This window comes from Stenella coeruleoalba (assembly GCF_951394435.1).
Source record: "Stenella coeruleoalba genome assembly, chromosome: 10".
Lineage (NCBI taxonomy): Eukaryota > Metazoa > Chordata > Mammalia > Artiodactyla > Delphinidae > Stenella > Stenella coeruleoalba.
The window spans coordinates 43,428,832-43,453,213 of record NC_137156.1 but is presented as its reverse complement, the minus strand read 5'-3'; the positions used below and the strand labels follow the sequence as shown (position 1 = coordinate 43,453,213).

Sequence of the window (24,382 nt, the reverse complement as noted above, 5' to 3'; positions counted from 1 at the left end):
AAAAAATTAAGTTTAACAGAAATTGTTAAAATATAAAAGTTATATGTACAAAATTTATATGTAAACTTCACTACTTAATATATCTAAATAATATATTGCTATACATGATATTTATATTTATAAAGCCATTTTAAAAAGATACACAGTTTTTTTTTTAAGGCTTTAAACCTAGGAGCACTTAAACCCTATTAAATTTCCCATGGAGTTAAACATTTATAAGTGTGCTTTAAGAAGTCTCTAAGATTTTAAACATGATGAAAAGCATGTACATATAAAACATATGTAAATATGAACATCTATCCTTACACAGATAGAACATCTATACATAAATGTATTCTCACATGTATACTATTTTTAAGTAGTATTTTAAACACAAGACTATCACTTGCAGCTCAGATAGACAAAACTCCATGAAGATAATGGTTGTAATAATGAGTTTGATGATGTGTACTGCATGGAAAAATGTTGGAAAAGTAAGGCATGAGGAGGAAAAATAAAATATAGGATGGTCTCCATTCATAAACATGTTAGAAATTCTTAAAATAAGAGTAAAATAAAAATAGTCTTTAACTGATTCATTGAATGAGTAATATCTATATTTCAGTACTAGACATAAATTTTAAACAATTTTTCTCAACTTTAAAATAGTGATAGCTTACCCTTTATTTTTATTTTTAATTCCATTAATATATATCTAAGAGATGTGTAATTTTTTTCTCACATGAAGATTTTGTGATATTTACTCATACTAATTCATCCTAAATTAAATGAAAGGGAGTCCTCTAATACAAGACTATGATAGCTTATATTAGACCAACATTCTTTCTGAAAACAATAAAGGCTATAAAACAAAAATAAAGGCAGCCAGAATTTGTGGAGCCAAGATCATAGATAAAGGAGAAGCAATGAGGAAAGCCAAGTGTTTCCTGCCACTTTTTCACCTAATATTTTTTCACATTTGCCAGTTCACACAGCAAGGCACTGAGGCCAAAGCAGTAAGCTGTGGTGAAGAGTTTTTAGCAATTTCAGAGGGATGAAGAAAACAGAAACTGGATTCCAGTACCATCAATGCAAAAAGGACTTACAGACACCTGATCACAGAGAAAGGGGAATCATGATAAACTGAACTCAGGATTCCATGCAATTATTGCCCTAAAGACATTTGGCAAATCTTAAATTGCACACTGAGTAAAAGGATGAAAAACAAAAGAGAAGAAAGTTGATAAGAGGGTAAAGAGCTTAAGAAAGCTTTTGAAAATCACATTAGGAAGATAAAAATTGGAGTTGAGATTCTTCCAAGAAAGAGAGGCTCCTCTAAATACCTCCAGTGAAATCCCAGAAGAGTTACCCTAGAAGTAGATGAAAACTGGAGATAGCCCACTATTCTGTAAGACTAAATGTCATCCTTATACCTCAATCCCTGTATGGAATAGGTTGATTTACCCTTACCTTAACTGTCAACTTAAAGAAAACTAAATCCTCTTTAGTGGAGATTACTTCTGCACCTTTTCATACTAAATATTCAGCATTCAATAAAAAGTTCCAAGCATGTAAGAGGACAGGGCCAAATGACCAAACACCAGGTGGAAAAACAAAACACAGATAATAGTAACAGATTTATAGGTGATCCAGATACTGGTGCCACCAGAAACAGACTTTAAAATAACTATTATTAAGGCATTCAAGAATTATCTGGCTGTTATACCCTGAGAAAACCATAATTCAAAAAGAGTCATGTACCACAATGTTCATTGCAGCTCTATTTACAGTAGCCGGGACATGGAAGCAACCTAAGTATCCATCAACAGATGAATGGATAAAAAAGATGTGGCACATATATACAATGCAATATTACTCAGCCATTAAAAGAAATGAAATTGAGTTACTTTTACTGAGGTGGATGGACATAGAGACTGTCATACAGAGTGAAGTAAGTCAGAAAGAGAAAAACAAATACCGTATGCTAATACATATATATATGGAATCTAAAAAGAAAAAAAAAATAGTTCTGAAGAACCTAGGGGCAGGACAGGAATAAAGACGCAGACATAGAGAATGGAATTGAGGACACGGGGAGGGGGAAGGGTAAGCTGGGACAAAGTGAGAGAATGTCATGGACATATATACACTACCAACTGTAAAATAGATAGCTAGTGGAAAGCAGCTTCATAGCACAGGGAGATTAGCTCAGTGCTTTGTGTCCACCTAGAGGGGTGGGATAGGGAGGGTGGGAGGGAGACGCAAGAGGGAGGAGGTATGGGGATATATGTTTATGTACAGCTGATTCACTTTGCTATAAAGCAGAAACTAACACACCATTGTAAAGCAATTATACTCCAATAAAGGTGTTAAAAATAAATAAATAAATAAAAATCCCAAACCTAAAAAAAAAAAAAATTAAATGGCTGAAAAATACCATCCCAATTAAGAATTCAACAGTTGAGTTTAATAATAAATAATACTCAAAGAAAGGATTGGTTAAGACTTAAAGATACCTATGTAGAAAATATCCAGAATGAAATATACAGGGAAAAAATTATGGAAGATACAAAAATGAATATGAATTATATGGGATGTGTTTAAGTAAAAATAAACAAAGATGTATACACCAGCAATTAGAATTCTTAGGACAGGAGCAGAAATAGAACAGGAGGATCAACACTTGAAGAGATGCTAGCTGAGATATTTCTAAAGCAACAGAAAGACAAGCCAGATTCAAGAAGCTCTACTATGTCAAGGAAAAAAAAAATTAAAAAATAAGTCCTCATCCAGTTACATCATATTAAAGCTCCTGAAAATGAGACATGAAAAGGAAGCCTTAAAAGCAGATGTAGAAAAAAATACATTATCTCTAAACAAGCAACAATAAAAGTCTTTACAACTGCAATGGTAGCTTGTTTAAAAAAAAATTCACAGCAAGTACTGTTTGTATTTCATGCTATATTCAACATTGTAATGGAAGACCTAGCAATGTAGTAAGGTAAATCAAAAATATAAAGAGTTACATGGATTGCAAAAGGGAAAATAAAACTAGCATTAGTTACAGATATGATGATATATCTAGAAAATTCCAAATAGTCTATACATAAACTATTGGAATTAATAAATGAATTTATCAAGTCATTGAATCCAAGGTCAAAATATGAAAAATATATTGTATTTCTACACACTAGCAAAGAAGAAAAATTAGAACAAAAATATTCAAATATTATTTCTAATATCAGAAAAAAACAAATAACCATTAATAAATCAAACAAGTGATATGTAAGACCTATATACAGAAAACTACAAAATCTCACTGAAAGAAAGTATTTATAACTATAAATGTAGGAACATATGTCATTCATGGATTGGAAGATTCAATATTGTAACATTTAATTCTGTTCAAATAGTCTACAGATGCAATATAATACCAATCAAAAGCTCAGATTTTTTTTTTTAATTGACAAGATGATTCTAAAATTCCTACAGAAAAGCCAAGGATTTAGAATAGCCAAGGCAATACTGAAGAAGAGCAAAACTAGAATACTTATGCTAACAAATAGAGAGGCTTACTATAAAGCTATAAAAACTAAAACACTGTGGTCTTGGAACAGGGTTAAGAAATAGATCAAAGGAACAGAATACAGTGAGAAATATATTAATATCAAAGTGGTCACTTAAGTTATGACAATAGTGTCACTGCAGTACAGCATAGAAGGGATGATCTTTTCAATAAATGGTGCTAGGTCAACTAGATAGTAACTCTACAAAAATTAAAATGGACCCTGACCTCATATGACACACACAAATCAATACCAGAAGGATTTGTAAACCTAAATATGAAAGACAAAATAAAACTTCTAAAAGCTAACAAAGGAGAACATCTTCTTGATCGTAGGTAGAAAAATATTTCTTCCATGAAACTCCAAAATAGCTAATCCTAAAATAAAAAATAAAAAATTGAGCTACATTAAAATTAAGAACCTCTGTTTATCAAACAAATATACCATATCAGGGTGAAAAAGTAAGCCACAGAGGAGATTTGCAAGACATGTATCTGACAAATAATTAATATATGGCATAAAAAATTCTTAGAAATCAATCTTAAACAAATAACCTAGTTTAAAAAATAAGAAAAGAATGGGTAGAGAACCCTGAGCCCTATGACAGAATGCAAAACATATCTCATCTAAAATCCAAAGCACAAGTATAAAGGTGACAATATCATAAGAGCAACTAATCAACATCTGGCAAGAAAACTGATCAGGGCTCAATGTAGCAAGTAAAATTGAACATGGATTTTCAAAGATGAATGGGAGGCAAAGAATATGGAAAAGGATGTTCCAAGGAGGGGAATAATCATGTAGAAAATTAGGAAGCAATAAGCTGTCATGAAAGGCCCACAGAATGGCAGTAAGTAACACTGCAGGGTCAAGTGACAGGAGGGAGGTGGAAGGAGATAAAGCACAAAGGTGAGAATGCAGCGGGAGCCACCTTTAACAGGAGGAGCCTCATATACGCCATGCTTGTTGACCTGGACTCTATCTGGTACATCATCAGGAACCCGAATGTAATAGGACCTGTACAAAAGTGTCCTGAGAATTCAGTGGTTTGCCTGGTACCAGCATGGAAGGTCTATCAGGTGCTCTGTTTGGACTCAAGTACCAGCATTGCCTACTTCACATCCTAGTATAAATTATTTAACCTCTTTGTTCTTCACCCATGAAAGGAGGCAACAGAGGTACCTACCTGAGAGAGCTGTTGTGAATATAAATATTAATACATATAAAGAGCTTAGCACACAGCCTGGCACATACCAGCCAATAAATGCTAGATAGTATTAATGTCATGAACAAATTTAGTTCTCCTTCCCAGTAGAGAAGCGACGTGATATGAGTCTGGGAATGGAAGACCCCTGAATATGATCTGTACTGAGAGTTATTAATCAGTTGGGTGACTTTGCACTTTTGGACTTTCTCAATTTCCAACTGCTCTTTAGTAAAAAGACCACATGGTCACTAACCCGAGATTCTTTTCTGTTTTTAAGTAACTGCTCCCAAATTTCAGCAGGCTTGAGTATGACTATGTACTGTGACTCAGATACTGATTTTTTCTCATGATTATGGATTTTCCAGTAGCACATATTGGATTGATATTTAGCCAAATGGCAATGTTTTTGCATTTTCACATTTATTTACTTATTTAAAATATTTGTTTGACTTCTTAGGGGGAAAATTGATAGGTGATGATTAATAAGACATTAATACAGCCCAAAGGAAAGAAAATGTACACTTACTGATTTTTCTGCTTTTAAAGCTTCGAGATTAATTATTGAGTAGCTAATAATTATGCAAAAATAGTTATGAGGCTTTCTTCATTTCTAAATTCTAAAGGCTTTCTAAAGGAATATTACTGGGAGATGCTCATCATATCAGTACTGGTGTGCCGAGGGGTGGGAGGAGGGTAGGTACGGGTCCAGGTAGCAGGGATCCGCCCTGTCTGCAGCAGAGGCTGCCCTGGTGAAAGAGCACATTATCCCTGATATTATTTACACGGTCTCTGCCAGCACACGGTGTCATAAAAAAAGCACACTGCCTTTTAGTCAGACTTATTGTTGTTTTCAAATTCCCAAGAGACAATGAACTTCCTTATTACCTGCACCCAAGCAGCCTCCACTGCCCCTGTTCTATATGCCTTTGCTTATCAGCACAGGAAATCAAGTATTTTATTATGGGAAAAATCCTAAGTGGAAAAAGCAGGAGGCAAATTGTTATACATAATTTCAAATATGATCTCAACTATTTTACATGCGAACATTCTATTTCAGCGATCTAATATTGGGTGTTCAGAGATCTCTCTCTCTCTCTCTCACACACACACACACACACACACACAGTTGTGTGCACATGTACTTCTCTATCCATCTATTTATATCTTAGAGGGAAGAAAATTTCTAAAGTTTATTTTCTTAACCCCTTCCTGTATTTTCCCCCATATTTTCTATAAGGAATACGTATACTCTGATAATAAGAAAAAATAAACCTTTATTCTATGCAATCATTGAACTAGTAATCTGTCTCTGCCAGCAAATATTTTGAAGGCATTTCAACTACATCAAAACTTTTCTACTTTGAAACTTCAGGAAATATCTCTATAACACTCTGATACACAGAGTAAAAAGGTGGGAAAAAAATCCAGCCCCTTTGTAATACATAGGTCACTCACATAATGTCCATACACCCTCAACCTCTTATCTATACAACTCCCAGAAATCTTTTAGCACATCCCCCAAATATTAGACTCTAAACCACTTGAAGTGTTTATTTTTCTACTTGTATGACCTAACAGATTGTCTTGAACATAGCAGGGATTCAATAAAGACATATAAACTATATATAATATAGTATGTAGTTGAGACTTTTTATACAGAAATAAATTTTATTGACTTAAAATATTAAGACATTTTTAAATAGCTTTAAGACCTACCCCCTAAATCATCTTCTTTAGGGCACAGAATTAAGTAGTTATAGTTTTCTATTCCTGCAGGAAATTGAAGGTATATTCTCATTTCAAGAAGACGTCGTCAGCTCCAGGCCATTATCAGTCTGCTGGTGAGCATTATCCCAACATATGTTACAAACTGTTTTATATTTCCCTCTACATTTTAGCTAACCAACAAAATGTTAATATATCCAGGATCGGATGTAATGGTATTACTCAGAAACATTTCATGACCTCTCACTGTCCATACCCACAAAGCTGGACTGAAGGACCTTCACAATTTGATCTCAACACACACCCCCCACCGCCTTCCTTTTTACAGCCCCACTCTACTCCCCCCACATTCCCTGTTGTCTAAAATGTCAAGCTCTCCACAGTACATCTCCTACTCCTCAACATGTATGACCCAAGGTGACCTCTGAAGAAAGTGAGGTCCCAAAGGCACCCTCCCAGTTCTTGTTTTTCCCCTCACCTGACCAGCACATGGGGTTGCTTAACACTTGCCTTTGGGAGACTCTGTTTCTCAGCAGGTTATATAACCTCCTGCCTTATCAGGTCCCGGGTCATCATCCAGACAGTCTTCTTATCTCACATGTTTTTTTTTACCTACTTCGTTGTATCTGAGGCTTATCCAGGTACTTCCTAGGCCGCCTCTCACCTAAGAGCTCAGGACCAGAACTATTTCCAAGTCCAGCCACGCTGGATGTAGATTCTAATCTGAACCCTAATCTCTATTTAGACACATGTTGCTCTTGGTGGCTGCCATCACCAGTCGACTATCTCAGGGCTCTGGTGAAAATGATAACTTAAAAGCCTCTGTGCCTTGGTCTCTGCCTGCTTTCTGATTCCAACTCTCTCATGACTCTGAGGCCAACCTCAAAGGACAATGCCATAATCCTAGTTGCTCAGGCCAAAAATTTTGGGGTCATCTTATATTATTCAACTTATTTCATACCCCACATTTTACTGCCTTCAAAATAGATCCAAAATCTGACCAGCACTGCTACCATCCTGGTGATCTAAGACAATATCATCTCACATTTGAATTATTGTAATAGCCTCTGCTATGCTTATTCTTAAGCCCCTATAGTCAATTTTCAATACTGCAGCCAGATGTGTCCTTTTAAAATAAAGCATATTTCAAATTGATCATGTCTCTCTTTTGCCCAAAATTCTCCAGTGGCTCCCCATTTTACATGGAGCATAAGCCAATGTCTTTGTGATGGTCCATGAGGACCTCCATGATACCTCTCTGAACTCACCTAACTCATCTCCCCTTTGCTTTCTTGGGTCCAGGAACTGGCATCCATACTGTTCCTCTAACAAACAAGAAGGCATGTCCCTGCCCTAAAGTTTACCCTATGTCTAGTCTGCTCTGCCCTCAAAGAGATGCAGGGCTCATTCCTTCTTACCTCAAATCTTGACTCCAATGTCACCTTCTTGATGAGGCCTCTTCTGAACAACCAATTTAAAATCGCAAACTAACCCCTGCCACCGCTCTTAATCAGCACTCCTTACCCAGCCATATTTGTGTTTTGTTTTTTTCCATAGCACTCCTAATTTATTACGCTTATTAAAATCTAAATCTCCCTATTTGTCAGTAAGCTCCATTCAAAGATAGGGTTTCTTTGGTACTTTATTCTCTTCCGTATCCTCAGAATTTAGAACTCTACTTGACACACAGCAGACATTAAATAAATATTTGCTGAATGAATGAGTAGCTTGCCATACTTGTCACCTGTTAAGACTGGCCAAAGGCTGGCTGACCCAGTCATAGTTGAACCAAGAAGAGGCCAGAGGACAACCTCATTGACTGCCCTTCTCTTACTTCTTTGAATGTCTCCTTTATTTGAAACTCAGAGAACCCGTTTCTGTTCAGGACATCCTGATTTAGTCTGCATTCTAGGTGCTACATCTCATCTACGTATCATAACCTTCTGTCATTTCCAGTAGGTCACTTCTGACTTCTAATAGTAACCCCACAATGGCTTTGTACCTGACCCATTTAGAAACCAGTGCTTCCACATCCCCACCAACTGGTCTCCATCCCAGACCCTCTCAACCAGGTCTTCTAAAACCTCCATTTGGGAATATGCAGCTATTAATAGTTTCCAGTTATGACCCTTTTAGATCATCACCACTGACTTAGTCACACCTATCACAAGATAGCAGATTATTCATCAGTAAAGTATGGATAATAAAAGTACCTATTTCACAGGAAGGTATGAAGGTCAGTTTAAAGTACTGCATGCAAAATACTGACCAGTACATGACACATAAGTGCTCAATAAATTACGTGTTCCTGTTACTAGATAACATAAGATAAATCTTTTACTCAAAATCAGATGCTAGTTCCAGTCCTGATAATAAAAGCAACGTTTTTCAAGATAATTTGAAGAGCGACTAGTTAAAAGATATGAATGATTGATATAAAAGTATATGCCACATGATGAATCTGTGGCAACTACAGGAGAATAGGCAGAATCCTTGGAATACAAACATCCGTCTGGTGTGAGAGCCACCCTCATCTCAAAAGGGTCCCCATAGCAACCCCCCATTACATTTCACATCTCATTAGGAGGACAGATAAGCAAAAGAAAGTTATATCCCTTTATTCTCATGGAAGTTAACATTTGATAAGATACTTCAATGTGTACCTGAGGTCCTAAGCTTATCATCCCATTCAGCTGCAAACTACATTTTATGTATAACATTTTAAACAAAGATGCCTACAGAGTTCTCTTCATCCATGTTCCTTCCGCTTCCTATTAGAATACTACTTGCCCCGTTCTCCTGTGCAGGGTTATTTTTCTGGCTTGGCTCTAAAGGCATCTGAGTTTGCAAAACTGCTAAATTCTATCCCTATGAACTTTAAGTATTATTTAGACATTAGGAAAACTGAATGTTTTATGATCATAATGTTTTATGATTAGCTTTGCCATTCCAACACACTACTAAAGGTGTATTATCAGAAAAATATTACACACTTCAATAAATAAATAAGTTTTTAAAAATTTAATCCTATGACAGGAAGGAAAATGAGTAAACAAATTATCATAAAAAATAAACTGTCTATTTCAGAGAACCCAGAATACAAAGAACTAAATTTTGTCCTATGGTCAATAACAGGCTCTCTCAAAGTTCAAGAGAAAGATTGTACACACCACATGCAGTCCCTATAGGAATTGCTTCTCACAGCTTATTTTGGAAAAAGAAAAGAAAAAGAATTAAAGAGTACCAAAGGGTAAAAACTGAGAACAGAAAATGGTCTTAAAAACATTTCCCTTAATCAGATAAATCATGCTCACTCTGAAATAATTCAAATTCAATAATAATAATTCAAATCGGTTAAAAATGAAAATCATGGGCGATTTAAGACTTTACCTGATAAGACATAGCCTGGTAAAGCATCTGAAACTCATAAATCACACATGACTTTAGTATACAAACCAAGCTGGAGGTCTTATATAACAATTTTTTTTATTTTTTCATACACCAGATTTTTTGCTTCCACAGAGCAGAAAAACAGCCACTCTATCAGGAAAGCAAAGTCTTTTAATCTAAGACTAATTATGGTAGACCTTAAATAATATACCTAATATTACTTTTTGAATTACATCAGAATATTTAGTAAGTAATAATAGTTCATAAACTCAGAGTTACTTAAACCAACTTTTGACCCGAAATGGCAGGTCTATAATAAATATGAACTTTAAAAACTTACAAAAACTTGCTCTTCTTTTTTATAAATATGGAACCCTTGTATAATGTCTTTATTTAAAAATCTAATAAAATTATCACTTTTAAAATTCAAGATGAAAATGGAATGACTACCTTTTTTCCTCTTGGTCTACAGAATGTTCCCCTACCTCCACCTTAGCTTTTCACCAGAACTCTGTATCTTTTCAGATCTTTGGATCTTTATGTAAGAAAGCAGGTTTATAATTTTTTCTTCAACTCTGAATACCTGTCCATAAAAGAGATGCCTTTTCTGCACATCCAGAGTATAAAATTCATACATCTAAGCTGTCTTCACAGTGGGTCTTATTTTCAAATATACAAACTTATGTTGAATCAAAATTTTCCCATTTTGAACTTTCTAAGCAGTAATACTGGGAAAATGCTATGTAGATTGCTAATGCAGTGTACATAATCACCACGATACTTCAGAAATGGGTTTGAGTCATTTCAACAACAGCTAATAACCCTGGCTGGCATTCCTGGTAAGATGCTGTCTTGTTACATACTGGACTTGGTCATTCATTGCTCTCACTTTTAAAGAAGAAATGCCAAATCACAGTGATACAAAAATACAGGCTGATAAAACAAATACTGTATATTAATGCATGTATGTGGAATCTAGAAAAAATGGTATAGATGATCTTATTTGTAAAGCAGAAATAGAGACACATGTAGAGAACAAATGTATGGATACCAAGGGGGAAGCGGGGGTGTGAGAGGAGTTGGGAGATTGGGATTGACACATATATGCTATTGATACTACGTATAAAACAGACAACTAATGAGAACATACCACACAGCACAGGTAACTCTACTTAATACACTGTAGGGACCTAAATCGGATGGAAATCCAAAAAAGAGCGGATATATGTATATGTATAGCTGATTCATTTTGCTGTACAGTAGAAACTAACAACATTGTAAAGCAACTACACTCCAATAAAAATTAATTTTAAAAATACAGGCTGATGGATTCTTTGACAAAATAAAGGTCTTGAGTAATGTAGTAAGAGGAAAAGTAGAAGAAGGAGAAGAAGGGGTCGCCATCATCTCAACACCACACGCAGGGTATTAAACATGTGGAGGTGTCATGGTAGATAGGTCAGCCAATTCATTCCACTCTCTCAAGGATCCTATGGAGTATTAGCATCTCCGTTTTACAGATGAGAAAACTAAAGCTCAGAGAGTTTGTAGTATAATGTCTAGTGCAAACAGCTGTTTGAGTTGGGATTCAACCCAGCCCTAACTGACTCTGAGATTCAGAGCCTTCATGTCATTCCAAGAAGTCTCTTTGAAAAAGAGCATTATTTGAAATTGGCAATTAAAAGAGGCTGCAGCTTTCTGTGTAACTGTGTTAAAGTAACTGTGTTAAAGTAACTGTGTTAAAATCATCAGGGTTATTGTTAGTAGTGGAGGATAGGAGTAGAGAACCAGGAGTTTGGCATATAGAGAGTATTCCCATGCAGACACAGTGAGAGTTAACATTGTAAAGTCAGTACAATTTTAAAAAGATTTTTAACAAGATCTCTCGCTCTCTTTCTCTCTCTGTCTCTTTCTCTCTCTGTCTCTGTCTCTCTCTGTCTCTCTCTCTCTCTCTGTCTCTCTCTCTCTCTCTCTCTCTCACACACACACACACACGTATATACACACACACATAAAATGCATTTTATTCAAAGAAAAGCTGTTCAAATTAATGTCACAGGATACTAATGTCATTAAATCTTACTAAGTAAAAGCTATTTTTTGGAAGAAACTAATTTTGACTCAAATTTAAACAAAGAAATATTCTTTGTGTTGGAATGGGAGGGTGCAGAGAGGAAATTCTTAATAAAAATTGGGAATATCAGGAGAGAGATAACCCTAGTCTAATAAAGGCACTGACAAACACATAAATATCACTTAGCTGGGCAGGATATGGCTGCAAAGTAATAGTGATGAAAGTGACACACTATGACACAATTATTATTATTCATATAATGAACTAATTCAGTATAACATATTGAAATAATCTTGAGGTGGTAAGTGCTATTAGAGATTTGGATAAGAACATTCGATTTAAAAAACCCTAAAATGCTTTGCTTCATGTCTTTCATTAAACAAGTGAAGATACCTGTGGTGTACAATGACTTGTTCAATCCATAACTAGTTAGCTATCAAGCCTCTAGTCCAGTGCTACTTTTATAACACCCATCAAATCCCAGAAGCCCCCATCATTAGTCCACCTTCCCTTTTGTGGCAATGGGCCACCTGGTAGTAAATGTTTCTCTGTATTACTAAGAATTCTGAGGCTGTAACAGACACACCTAGGAACAGTGACTCAGGGAGCAACCAAGATCTGAACTCAGGAGATGCAGGACAGAGCACCTCAGGAATCACTTCTGCCCTAATTCTCACTAGACTTTTGCTTATGTATCTTCTCGACCCCATATTTCACAAGAGTAAGAGTCACATCTTATGGAAGATGCTAGCCTAGAATTAGGAAACAGAGAGGCCAACAGCATTCTGGTTAAACATTTACATATTCAAGACTACCAGAAATGGTTACTTTAGGGATATTTATCACTGAGTGGACAGAAGAAAAATGACTTTAGTGAAAGATGACTTTTTAAAGTAATTAGAGGGGACATTTTCATAACACAGAGTAGAAGTAATTAGGAATAAATGCATATATCATCTTGGGAACACCTCTTGACAGACAGATAATTACCTGGGAAAAGTCTTGCTAGATGCTATCAGACTTTATAAAGTTGAACCAAATTTAATTATGTCAACCACACAGTGAAAAATAGAAGGAAGTTAGGAAAGAACCAGTAAATAAAAATAAGACCATTTTAGGGCACAGGGTATTACCTGTAATTAGATTTTCCCAAAGGAAAATTGTCAAATAGCCAAATAAGCAAATATACAAAAGAAAAAAAAAAAGAAATGGAAACAAAAGAAGAAAAAAAAAATCTCTCTGAATAACCTGTGACAACTGACATAAATGAAATGAACAAATACAAACAAATCTATGGATTTTTGAAATACTATAAAGATTATATTCTGCTTATAAAAACAGAATGATTCAGAGATAATAAAACTAATGCATATAAATTAATGAAATTCAAAAACAAAGTATTTTCAGTGGTTATGATCAGACTTCAAATGATTGGACCTCTAAGAAAACTGCTTTTGGCTCCTTTCTATTATTTTAAGATTTTTTTTTTCCATTATATGACATTTATTTTCATAAGCACCTTATCTTAATTGCAAACAGAGCAGTGAAAACGAATTTAAGTTCTTCTCTGAGATCACTTCCTGGATTCTGCTTTGCTGGTTCCTAGCTCTACTTGTTATGGCCTCATAGCTCCACAGAGTTTCGTAATGTTGATTAACAAAATAATTTCACAGAGGCAAAAAACTTTATTCTATTCACTAAAATAAACATTATTCAAATACTTTATGAAAAAAAAGATCATCCTCTTCATACATTTCATCCTGTCATGACAATTCATTGAGAGTTACCAATAAAGAGAATTTGTCCTCTGAAAATAGTTCAGAAAAAAGAAGTTTATCATAATAACTAACAGGCTTGATTCTGAAGGTTTACAAGAGCCTAACTTACCTGCTGAACAAATGATAGTCATGAAAAGCAGGCAGAATATTTAAAAGGCAATGTGTTTCAACAAGCTGGTATTTCATAATAATATTTGCTCTTCTTATTTTAACATTTTTCACAGGACCTTGTTCAGTTATGGGCTAAATAGTCTAAAATTTTGTAAAAATGTGATCAATAACTTTTTCTTCTCTGGAGTATTGGATCCTTCAAAAATCTTTAAACTAACATAGTGACATATGAAGAAATTTCCAAAATATTCGCAAAATATACATCCCATGCATTTATAGCCCATTTAACCTCAATATTTATTGCATCTGATTAGAAACAAACACATTCTCCAATGCTTTCGGGAAAAAAAAAAGGAAAGAAAACCACTAAGTAATCTATTATGATTTATATTCAATTTCAATATACTCAACTTATAAAGTTCAAAAATTCTCTTTCTTTGAATTCAGCTTGGATATGTATATACAAGGTAATATACATACCTTGGGTATGTATAAAGGTAGAATTCTTTCTTATTTTATGCCACTTAGATTTGGTGAAAGAGAAGCAAAGCATTACATTATTGTTTTACAGTTTGGACTTTGAGTTCCTCAGCTTGTTAATTCAAGTAGGAATTCTAAGCAGACGATGACCAGGCAGAGGATATTACTTTTAGAGGCTCACTAAATAAATAGCTGCCACATTAGAAAGAAAAATACATCAGATGGTCATGACTAATGTTCAGTTTCCAGTAAGTGCTAGCCCAAGAGCTCATGCTAGCTCCTGAATTTCATTTTGTGCCACAGAAATGCAATGCCCCGTAGGAGATTAGCTGTGGTGCAGGCTAATGAACTCATAACTACTAAGTTTACCATAATAACAAATATTAAGCTTCACTGATGTATTTTTCAATTTTCAGTTAACACTGTAGTTCAAAAACATATTGTCTCCCCAAGAAGAAATTCACAAATGTTCGTACTTGATATTTGTTGTTTTACCTTTACAAGGACTCATATATTTTCTTGACTTCTGTTGTTTCACAAAATACAATTGTATACTTTGTTCTCAGAGCACAGGATAGTCCAGTTTTAAAAATCCTCATGGTTCAATTCAGAAAATTGAACTGACAGTTCAATTCATTCAATGAAAGTTTGGACACCTACCGTGTACCTGATTCTATAGCTAATGTTTAACAACTGGAATAGATTAGTGCTCCCTTGATGTAACCCTGCTAAAGGAGTTAATATGGTTACAAGGTCAGGTTATTTGAGTTTAAAAGGTCCAGGGAAAAAAAAAATCACCTTACTTTTGCAAAGCCTGAGTTTGACAGTAGCCTTGGAACACTGTGTCTTCCTAATGTGAACGGGAGGCTCTTAGTTGCCTGTCTTCTAAACTACCATGTCCCTGTGGGTTTCAAGGGTCTAATATGTCTGTACTTCATAAAAGCATGCTTTCCCAAGCATCTCTGTGTCTTGTTGACATGAAAGAAAGCAATGCCGTGTATGTGTGCATCGCAAGGCCCCTTTTAGGTCTAAATTTCTATACTGTATAGTACCCATAACTAAGAAATAGACACTTCATAGTTAACAATCATAACTTTTTGATCATATACTTTAAAACTCAATAAACAGCCTGGGAAATTTTGTTGTAGTTTCCAAAGCATCCATCATGGTGGTGAGTACATAGAAAACTCCCAAGAAGCTTTATTAGATTGATTAAAAGAACATTTCTACAGTTTTATCTGAGCTTTAAAATAGAATTTCTGAGATTTATAAACCAATATAAATATTTAAGAGAGAGTACAGAGGCCTTAAAATGCTAAGCACCTCAGGACTTTACTTTAGAATTTTACATTATCAAGCCTGATTTTTCACCATTTTCACACAACTTAGGAAATAAGTAAGAAAATCTATGCTTTATTTAATAGGATAAACTATATCCAGAACAAGAATTAGGGCTCAGTCCTGTTAAGAACAAAGAAAAATTCACCAGATTTGCCAACCACATATTTCCTTTCAGAGATTAAGGAAAATGTAAGTGATTTAGGCTATGAATACATCAAATCATCTCTTTTCCGGTCCATACACCTCAGCCTTCATGGGTGAAGATCTCTCATGTACGTGATGAAGAGAAGGAAATCTCCACCTGTAGTAGGAACCCAACACCACTCTCTCAGATATTTACAAGGTATGGGAAGTTACAACCTTTCTACGTATCCATATATATATTTCCTGAAATAGGCATGGTCTATACATATAGAGACTCTTTCATTAACACATATGTCTGTTATACTACTCTGGTGATTTTCCACATTTCAAATTTTTCATTTATAAATAGAAATATTACCTTTCTTGCTTCTTTTATCATCTTCCGAATGGTTTCCTTAATTGTAAATAGTTGTGCTCTTGGTGGATGAAAGAGGAGGTCAATTTGGGTACCCCTTACGAGTCCAGGCATCACATATGGCCAGCCCAATTCAAGATTTGGAGCTTCCACATCAGACTCAACGGGCCAGTAAGTCCCTGAAGATGAGGTATCATCGCAGGAATTATCAGTACCATATGCTGTGCTTTGTGCCACTTTTTGAACATTTTTCAAAATATAATTAATTTCTTCCTCAGCTAGAAAGTCTGACACTCGTTCCTTGGCAAGAAATTCTTGGTATGCATCTAACCCCTGTTCAATCAGTGTGTCCACAGCTAGTCGATACCATTCCTTGTAGTGAGGTTCAATGTAATTGTCTAATTTACATTCGTCATTCAAGGAGGAAAGCATTGATGAGTTCTCCATGCTTGCAAACCTTTGACAATGGCACTTTCAAATGCCCATTCGTGCAGGGATGAGAGGTATCTGGGTATTTAAAAAGAAGGAAATCAAGATCAGTTAGAATTCTGTAATCAAATGTTTCATAATCCATGTCAACTGTTATTTTTACATTTACTCATAAAAATGAGTACCAGTAGCTCAATATGACATACATTTCATATCCAAAGTGGCAATAATAATACCATAATTCACATATCTATCACAAATAAGCTAAACAGAATCCCATTCACAGACTGCTAGCTGATATTCCTTTTCCAGGTTACCTCTAACTTTAGTTTCTCATCTAAGGAAATACATCTTCCTTTTCTGATATCCAGAAAGTCCACCCTCCTTACCTTTAATCTGGGATTACACATGGTGTGATCAGTTTCTTTTTGGTTTTAAAATATTTTAAAATAGAATTAGAAGAAAACCAATGCCTGGCCAGCCATTTATATAAATCTTACTGATTACTTGTTATACATATATCCTGATGAAATATAAAAAGCACAGAACACTTGTTTTCCAGGAACTTATTAATTAGATGAAGAGGCAAAAAGTACACACAAAACTGTTTGTTACCCACTTTGAACAAAGACATATATTGCTAAGGGCCAAAATGAGTACTGTCTGTAGTCAATGCTTTCAGAATAAAAGCAAGTAGAGATCAATATGGAATAAAAGAGTTACGGATAGCCTTGCACAGGAGGGGGGCTTCAGGTGAACCTGGGGCAATGAGTAAGAATATCATCAGGTGGAAAGAAGGAATATTTTCATCCCACATAAAAATGTAAAGCATAAGAAAAGCACAGAACAGGTATGCACTTGGTGCATTCAGGAGTTAATTTAAAAAAAAAAAAACAAAAATAAAAACCTTGGTCTGCTGGAAATTAGGATCGTTGTATTAGGGGTAGGAGATAAAGTTGAATAGACAAAATGGAGCCAGGTGTGGAGGGCCACTGGAGACTGTTGTGATTCAGCAAAACTTGTGTTTAAAACAATTAGTCTGGCAGTATCAGGGGAGTGGAGAAGAGAGAAGTAGCTAGGAGAGTCTTTCAGAGTTCAAAGTCTCAGTGAGGACGTGACAAGAATATTCAAGTGATGGTTCAAAGCAAGAACTCCTGAAATTGGATGGCTTGACAACATACAGGTGATAAAAAACTTCAGGACATCAAAGACAATTCAGATTTCTCATAGGAATTAAAATCTGCCTATCTGAGCTCATGCCCCATCCCTCATGCCCACAAAATGTTATCTGTTCCATAATTCCCTGCATGAGATACTGGACTGGACCTTATCTCAATCAAATAAGGGACTTTCTAGGCTTTTGAAATCAGGATCTTCATTGTGTGGATTCAAACAAAGTACAACCCTATGATGTGCTACAAGCACAAAAGGGCTTATTTGACCAAAAACATCTTTGTCAGTGGCCGTGCCCTAGTTTACAATTTTCCACTTCACTCAGACTTTTTGGTCTCAGGTTTACCAAAAATTGAATCTGATTTGGGAGGCTAACCCAGGAAGCCATTACCATTTATTAACTCCTTACCTGAAAATATGTAACAAGAGTCACTACTCATAGACAGAAGTCGTGAAGGAATGGACAATAAATAGGGTCATAAGTTCTGCTGGGGGAGAAAAGATCAGAAAAAGATCCAGCATATAGGAAGGCAGAGATGAGGAGTGAGGAAGATACAGGGTACCTTACGTTACTATTTTAGTGCAGATAAGCCTACGTCCATCCCTAGGCTCAGAGTTTTTACAGAGAAAATCTAGCAGTAATGAAAGCCTAAAGAGTAAATCTGATACAAAAATAAAAACAGAACATGTCCCTTTTGGTCTCCTAGAGGGTCCTCAGCTTGAGCCATAACTTGATCCAGGCCAAGGAGACTGAACCTGTCCCTGGGTCCCAAGACCGTCAGGCTGTGCAATGTGGCATCTGAGTTCTGGGCAATACCGTCTTCCTGCCCCACATGGTATTATGGTGGAGCTTTGGGTACCACACTCTCACTCCTCCATGCGCAGAAGGAGGAATAAATACCAAGCTGTCTGCTCATGTGAGAGATACGGTATGAAGAAGTAAAATTTGTTTCTTTTATTACCTAATTACATTTAACTTAATCTATTGACATGCACCAGGAAGCCAATGAGGAAACTTTCATAAATGTCTCAATCTTGTATAAGGTGCCATCTTCTTTCGAATGACATTTTATTTGAGTCCAGTGGTTCTCAACAGGGGAGATTTGACCCCACCCCCATCCCAAACAAGAACAATGTCTGGAGATGTTTTTAATTATAAGGATTTGTGGGGAGGGTGCTACTGGCATTCAGTGTGTAGGGGCCAGGGATGCACAGGACAGCCACCCACAGTAAGGAATTCTCTGGTCCAAAATGTCAACAGTGCCAAGGCTGAGAACTCTTCATCAAGTTGCGCACTTCCTACGCATGATATCATACTACTAATTGATGACTTTTTGGTGTTCATTACAGTTCTCTTTGGCACATAACACTCATTTTTAACAAAGAAATAAGGTTTTTATTTGCTTGAGAAGATCAATCCATTTGATGAAAGTATAGTTCCCTAAGGTTTAGTGAGGTGTGGTTCTCACTTGATAATTCCAGTCCATGAAGGGACAAATATCCAGGGATGACATGAAAATCACACAGATTATCTGTAATTGTTAAAAACAGTAGGTAACTTCTGATTGTTCATAACAATCCCAAGTTTTTTGAGCACTCATTTTTAAACTTTTAAAATTTAACTTTTGAATTCCTATAACTTATGATGTTAACTGCCTATGACTTATCTGGAAATTAAAATGCAAAAAGTGCTTTAAAAAACTATATTCATTTCTTAGCTTTACCTACGCATATATATACACTCTGCAACTATAAAAAATTTATTGTTGAACTATGTGTAAGCTGAGATATCATAAAGATCGGAGGGATTAGGAAAGTAAAATAAAACTAGAAGGATAAAGTGGAAAGTTAATTATGAAGGAAAAAACAATTGAAAATGAGAAAAAAGCAAAACACTACAGGACTAATCAAATAGCAAAGCCAGAAATGATGCAGAAAAACACACCAAAGGAAAAATACAACAGCCATAAGCACTGAAGCTGAGATATGATTTATAAGGGTTAAGAAATAAATACACTTGATTTGTCCTGCTGGAGAGAGGCTATCTTTCAATGTCTAGAGATATCCATTTATTGCAAGAGGTGTTTACAAGGGATACTTATAAAGGAGCCATCTACAAACAAATTTTAATGGAGGAGAGCAAGGTAATGGCACCTACATAAACAGCTACTGCAATAAAATAGCAACAGTATTTAGTTATAGACTTAATATAATACTTTCAAAAGTTCAATTATTAAATATTGGAAGGGCTATAATTGAGGATAAAATGAATTGGGTGTACCTTTAAACATACAAAAAGCATTATTTAATTCATAACCATTAAAAACTCCTAGAAAGTATATTCTTTCAACATACAGGATAGAGTTAATAAGTAGAGAAAAATAAAATCTTGCCATGATATGAAAGCTGAGCAGAGTGCTAGGCTCGGCTGCTATTTAAGTGACTCAGTCCAGAAAAAGAGCCTTGGAAAATACATGATTCAAATCCAGGCCCCAAACCACTACACACTGCATTTGATATCAAACCTTTAGTGTGACTTGAGGGAAGTATAAATTCCAAATGTTAAATCTGTAAACACAAAAGCTATAAACAAGGTATAAAAGAATAGATTTCAGTGCATGGGCCACTCTGAAAAACAGTTTGGCAGGTTCATTTATAAAACTGCATATAAATACACAACTAACACATGAGGCAAAAATTACACGCCTGGGGTTGATCCCAGAGAAATGAAAACTTATCTTCACACAAAAACTTGTATATGGGGCTTCCCTGGTGGCGCAGTGGTTGAGAGTCCGCCTGCCCATGCAGGGGACACGGGTTCGTGCCCCGGTCCGGAAGGGTCCCGCGTGCCGCAGAGCAGCTGGGCCCGTGGCCCATGGCCGCTGGGCCTGCGCGTCCGGAGCCTGTGCTCCGCAACGGGAGAGGCCGCGGCGGTGAGAGGCCTGCGTACCGCAAAAAAACAAACTTGTACATGAATGTTCATAGCAGCTTTATTAATAATAGCTCTAAACTGGAAACAGCTCAAATGTCCTTTGCAGGTGAATATTATACAAACCGTGGTAACCTCAGACCACGGAACATTAGTCAGCTATACAATAAACTAACTTCTGATGCCTGCAGCAACCTGGATGAACCTCACGAGGATTACGCTGGGTGAAAAAAGCCAACTCCCAAAGATTCCACACTGCATGATTTCATTTATAAAATAGTCTTGAAATGACAAAGTTATAAAAATGATCAGATTAGCGAATGCCAGGGGATAAAGAAGGGGTCGATGTGGCTATAAAAGGGCAACAAGGGGCATTTTTGTGGTGATGGAAACTTTCTGGATCTTGACAATATCCACGTCAATATACTGGGTGTGATACAGAATGACTGTTTTTGCAAGATGTAACCACTGAGGGAAACTGGGTAAAAGATAACAACGAATTCCTCTGTATTATTTCTCTCAACTTCATGTGAATCTACAATTGCCTCAAAACAAATTATACTGATGAGCAATTTCATCTGCCTTGAATAGAAAGCAAAAACAAAAACAACACATAGCTGGGAGGGTGAGAGCTTGTGTGTAGGCTCACACCACCAGGTTCAAAGCCTGCTTCCCAAATTACAGTAAGTCCCCTACATAACAAACCTTCAAGTTGTGTCGAAGATGCAAACGTGGGTTCCATCAACGTCAGGCGTGAGTGAAATTGCAGCTTGCCCTCTGATTGTGTTAGCTGGGTACATAGGCTAACTTTGTTGGACTTAACGAACAAATTGGACTGAGGAATACACTCTCGGAACAGAACTCGTTCATATGTAGAGGACTTACTGTATTGCGAAGCTCTTGGACAAGTGACCTATGTCCACAAGCCTCAGTCTGTGTTTGTTACCGAATGCAAGTTCATGTTCCTGACCCCCAGTGAGGCCAATCAAACTGAAACATCAGAGTTTGGAGCAGGGAAAGGCTTACTGCAGGGCCCAGCAAGGAGAACTGGTGGCTTGGGTGGCTCACACTCAAAAACCCCGAGCTCCCCACAGGGTTCTAGCAAAGCATTTGTAAAGGCCAGGTGAGGGAGGGACATCTCAGGGAATGTGGTCATCTGAGGCACAGTTCTCTGATTGGTTGATGGTGAGGTACCAAGGTGGTGTCACAAGGGTTAACAATGTCAATCCTTAGGCTCCAATAGGTCTAGGGACTATGTGGTCATGGTCATCAAGTAGTCAATTTCTTCTATTTGGTGGTGGTTTTTAACATCTGAAAATCTCAGGAAATATGAGATGCTATTATTGGGGGGTACTTCAGAGAGGAGCTAAAGCAGAAGATAATGGGGCAGGGGTCTGTCCCAAGAAGGCCCCATAGGGTCCTACTCAGTTACATGTTAGTGGCATTAGGTCATTCTAAGGAATAAATGAGGTAATACCCTTAAAATATTTAGCTTTTATCATAATTATTATTATACTACTATTCGTATTTTACGTTTTAACAATCTGTTAGAGTATAAACACTATAAAGATACAAAAATTGTTTGTTCACAAGAGTCTTTTAGGATTCAAAGAAAGGTAGTGTTTTCTGTCATCCCATTAACAATGTTATGCACTGTTTTGTCAACTGCAGTATTAAGCAAACAGCCAAACCTAGTCTCCATTTGTTTATGGTTTCTGATCTAAGAAAACTCATTGAAAGACTTCTGAAATAAGAAGAGGTCAGTGGAAAAATGCTCCAAGGAGAAATTACAAGCTTCTTAAATGACAGATAGTCTGAGGTTATGATTATTTCATGTGCAAGCAGCTGGCCCCAAATCAGGACTTTGACTGAAAAATACCAAACAGATCAGAGTTGCCAGTGTCTTTGAGGTCCTTTTCCCAACTTCCATCTTAGGCTGTTCCTATTCAACTATTGAATGCTGTTATGAATTCAATTGTGTCCTCCAACAAAATATGTTTAAGTCCTAACCCTCAGTACCAGTGAATGTGATCTTATTTGGAAATAGGGTCTTCTTTGTAAGATACAGGACATAGACAAATACACAGGGAGAACTCCAAATGAGGACAGAATAAGAGATTGGAATGCTAAGGATTTCTGGCAACACCAGAGTTAAGAGAAAGCCACGGACAGACTAACCCCTAGAGCCTTCTAAGAAAATGAGGTTCTGAGGAAACCTTGATTTCAGAGTATTAGCCTCTAGAACTGTGAGAGAATAAACTCTATTGTTTCAGGACAAAATTTGTGGTAGTTATAGCAATACAAGGAAGCTAATATAAACACACATAGGATTGTCTTTATTTGTAAACCTTAAAGAATGTAAAATAAAGGAACTTAATAAAAAATTAATTTACCCTCCACAAGTAATTTCAAGTGTTTTTCTAGTTTATGTGGTATTATAAAACCAGTTCTCTGACATAACTTCAATGTTAGGCAAATTTCACTAAGGGACATTTTACAGTCTTTTAAATATTGAGGAAAAAATGCCTCATATCACTCTTTTTTTGGGGGGTGAGAACTGACTCTATGATGTGTATCAAAATGTCTACTTACAGGGCTTCCCTGGTGGCGCAGTGGTTGAGAGTCCGCCTGCCAATGCAGCGGACACGGGTTCGTGCCCCGGTCTGGGAAGATCCCACATGCAGCGGAGCAGCTGGGCCCGTGAGCCATGGCCACTGAGCCTGCGCGTCCGGAGCCTGTGCTCCGCAACGGGAGAGGCCACAACAGTGAGAGGCCCGCGTACCACAAAAAAAAAAAAAAAATATATATATATATATATATGTCTACTTATAGAAGATGAGAACATGTTTTATAAAGGATTGTTTCAGAACATCCCTGTCTTATAAAATCATAATCTATGGTGGACCACTGTTCAAACTCATATATCTCTTCTTCATTCAAATTTGTACCTGCCAAAATAAGTTTGACTTTGATTATCAGAAATTTAAGATGACAATTAAAACATTAAAGAAGTTACTGTTAAATTAAAAATTCACTATAATACTGAAGCTGCCAAGGACAATCTGATATCTAATTTTGGCATCTAAATGTATTAGGAGATTCTAAGCTGGCTTCATAATAACACTTAAAACAAAATGGTCCAGTATCCAAGAGCACAGGTCACAGGCTTCCACAGAGCAGGCCAAGGAATACATGCCTGCGTGGCACACGCAATCAGAGTGTGGGTGTAGATGTCTCCATACGTGAGTCACCTACAGAATCACCCATCTTATCAAACTCATGAAAAGCACAAAACTAAGCAGCTCCAACTCATTTTATAAATCCCAAATGAAAATTCCATTTGCTCAATATCTAATCATTTATTAGTTTCCTTAATCTCTTTTAATTGGGGATAGAATGATGATCACTTTCACATCAAAATAATTGCAGGGTTTGTTTATATTGGCTGCTCTTCAATATATTTGCACCCCCAGTCTAAACTATAGTTCAAATGTAAGAAAATAAAGGCCACCGATTTATGTTAATGACATTAAAACATAATCCTTCACTACCATTTGGAAGGATTTATTGAGTAATTCCTGTAAAGAAATTTGTGGGAAAAAGAATAAACACTTTACTGAGAGAACATATACTTAATAGTCAAACTGCAGAGGATTACTCTATGCATGGCTTAAAATGCAAGAGAAATTAGAGTAAAATTA

General features: G+C 36.2%; 1 protein-coding gene across 1 annotated transcript in view; it reads right to left on the bottom strand.

The window, feature by feature from the left end:
- The window catches only part of FAM83B (family with sequence similarity 83 member B), a gene marked incomplete at its 3' end in the record, with an annotated part of 63,439 nt that extends 46,667 nt beyond the window's left edge, over nucleotides 1-16,772 (bottom strand). The window contains exon 1 of the mRNA XM_079933529.1: nucleotides 16,154-16,772. Within this exon, the coding sequence (XP_079789655.1) occupies nucleotides 16,154-16,597 (444 nt within the window). The 5' untranslated portion in view covers nucleotides 16,598-16,772. The remainder of the gene's footprint in view (nucleotides 1-16,153) is intronic.
- Nucleotides 16,773-24,382: the final 7,610 nt, after the last annotated feature.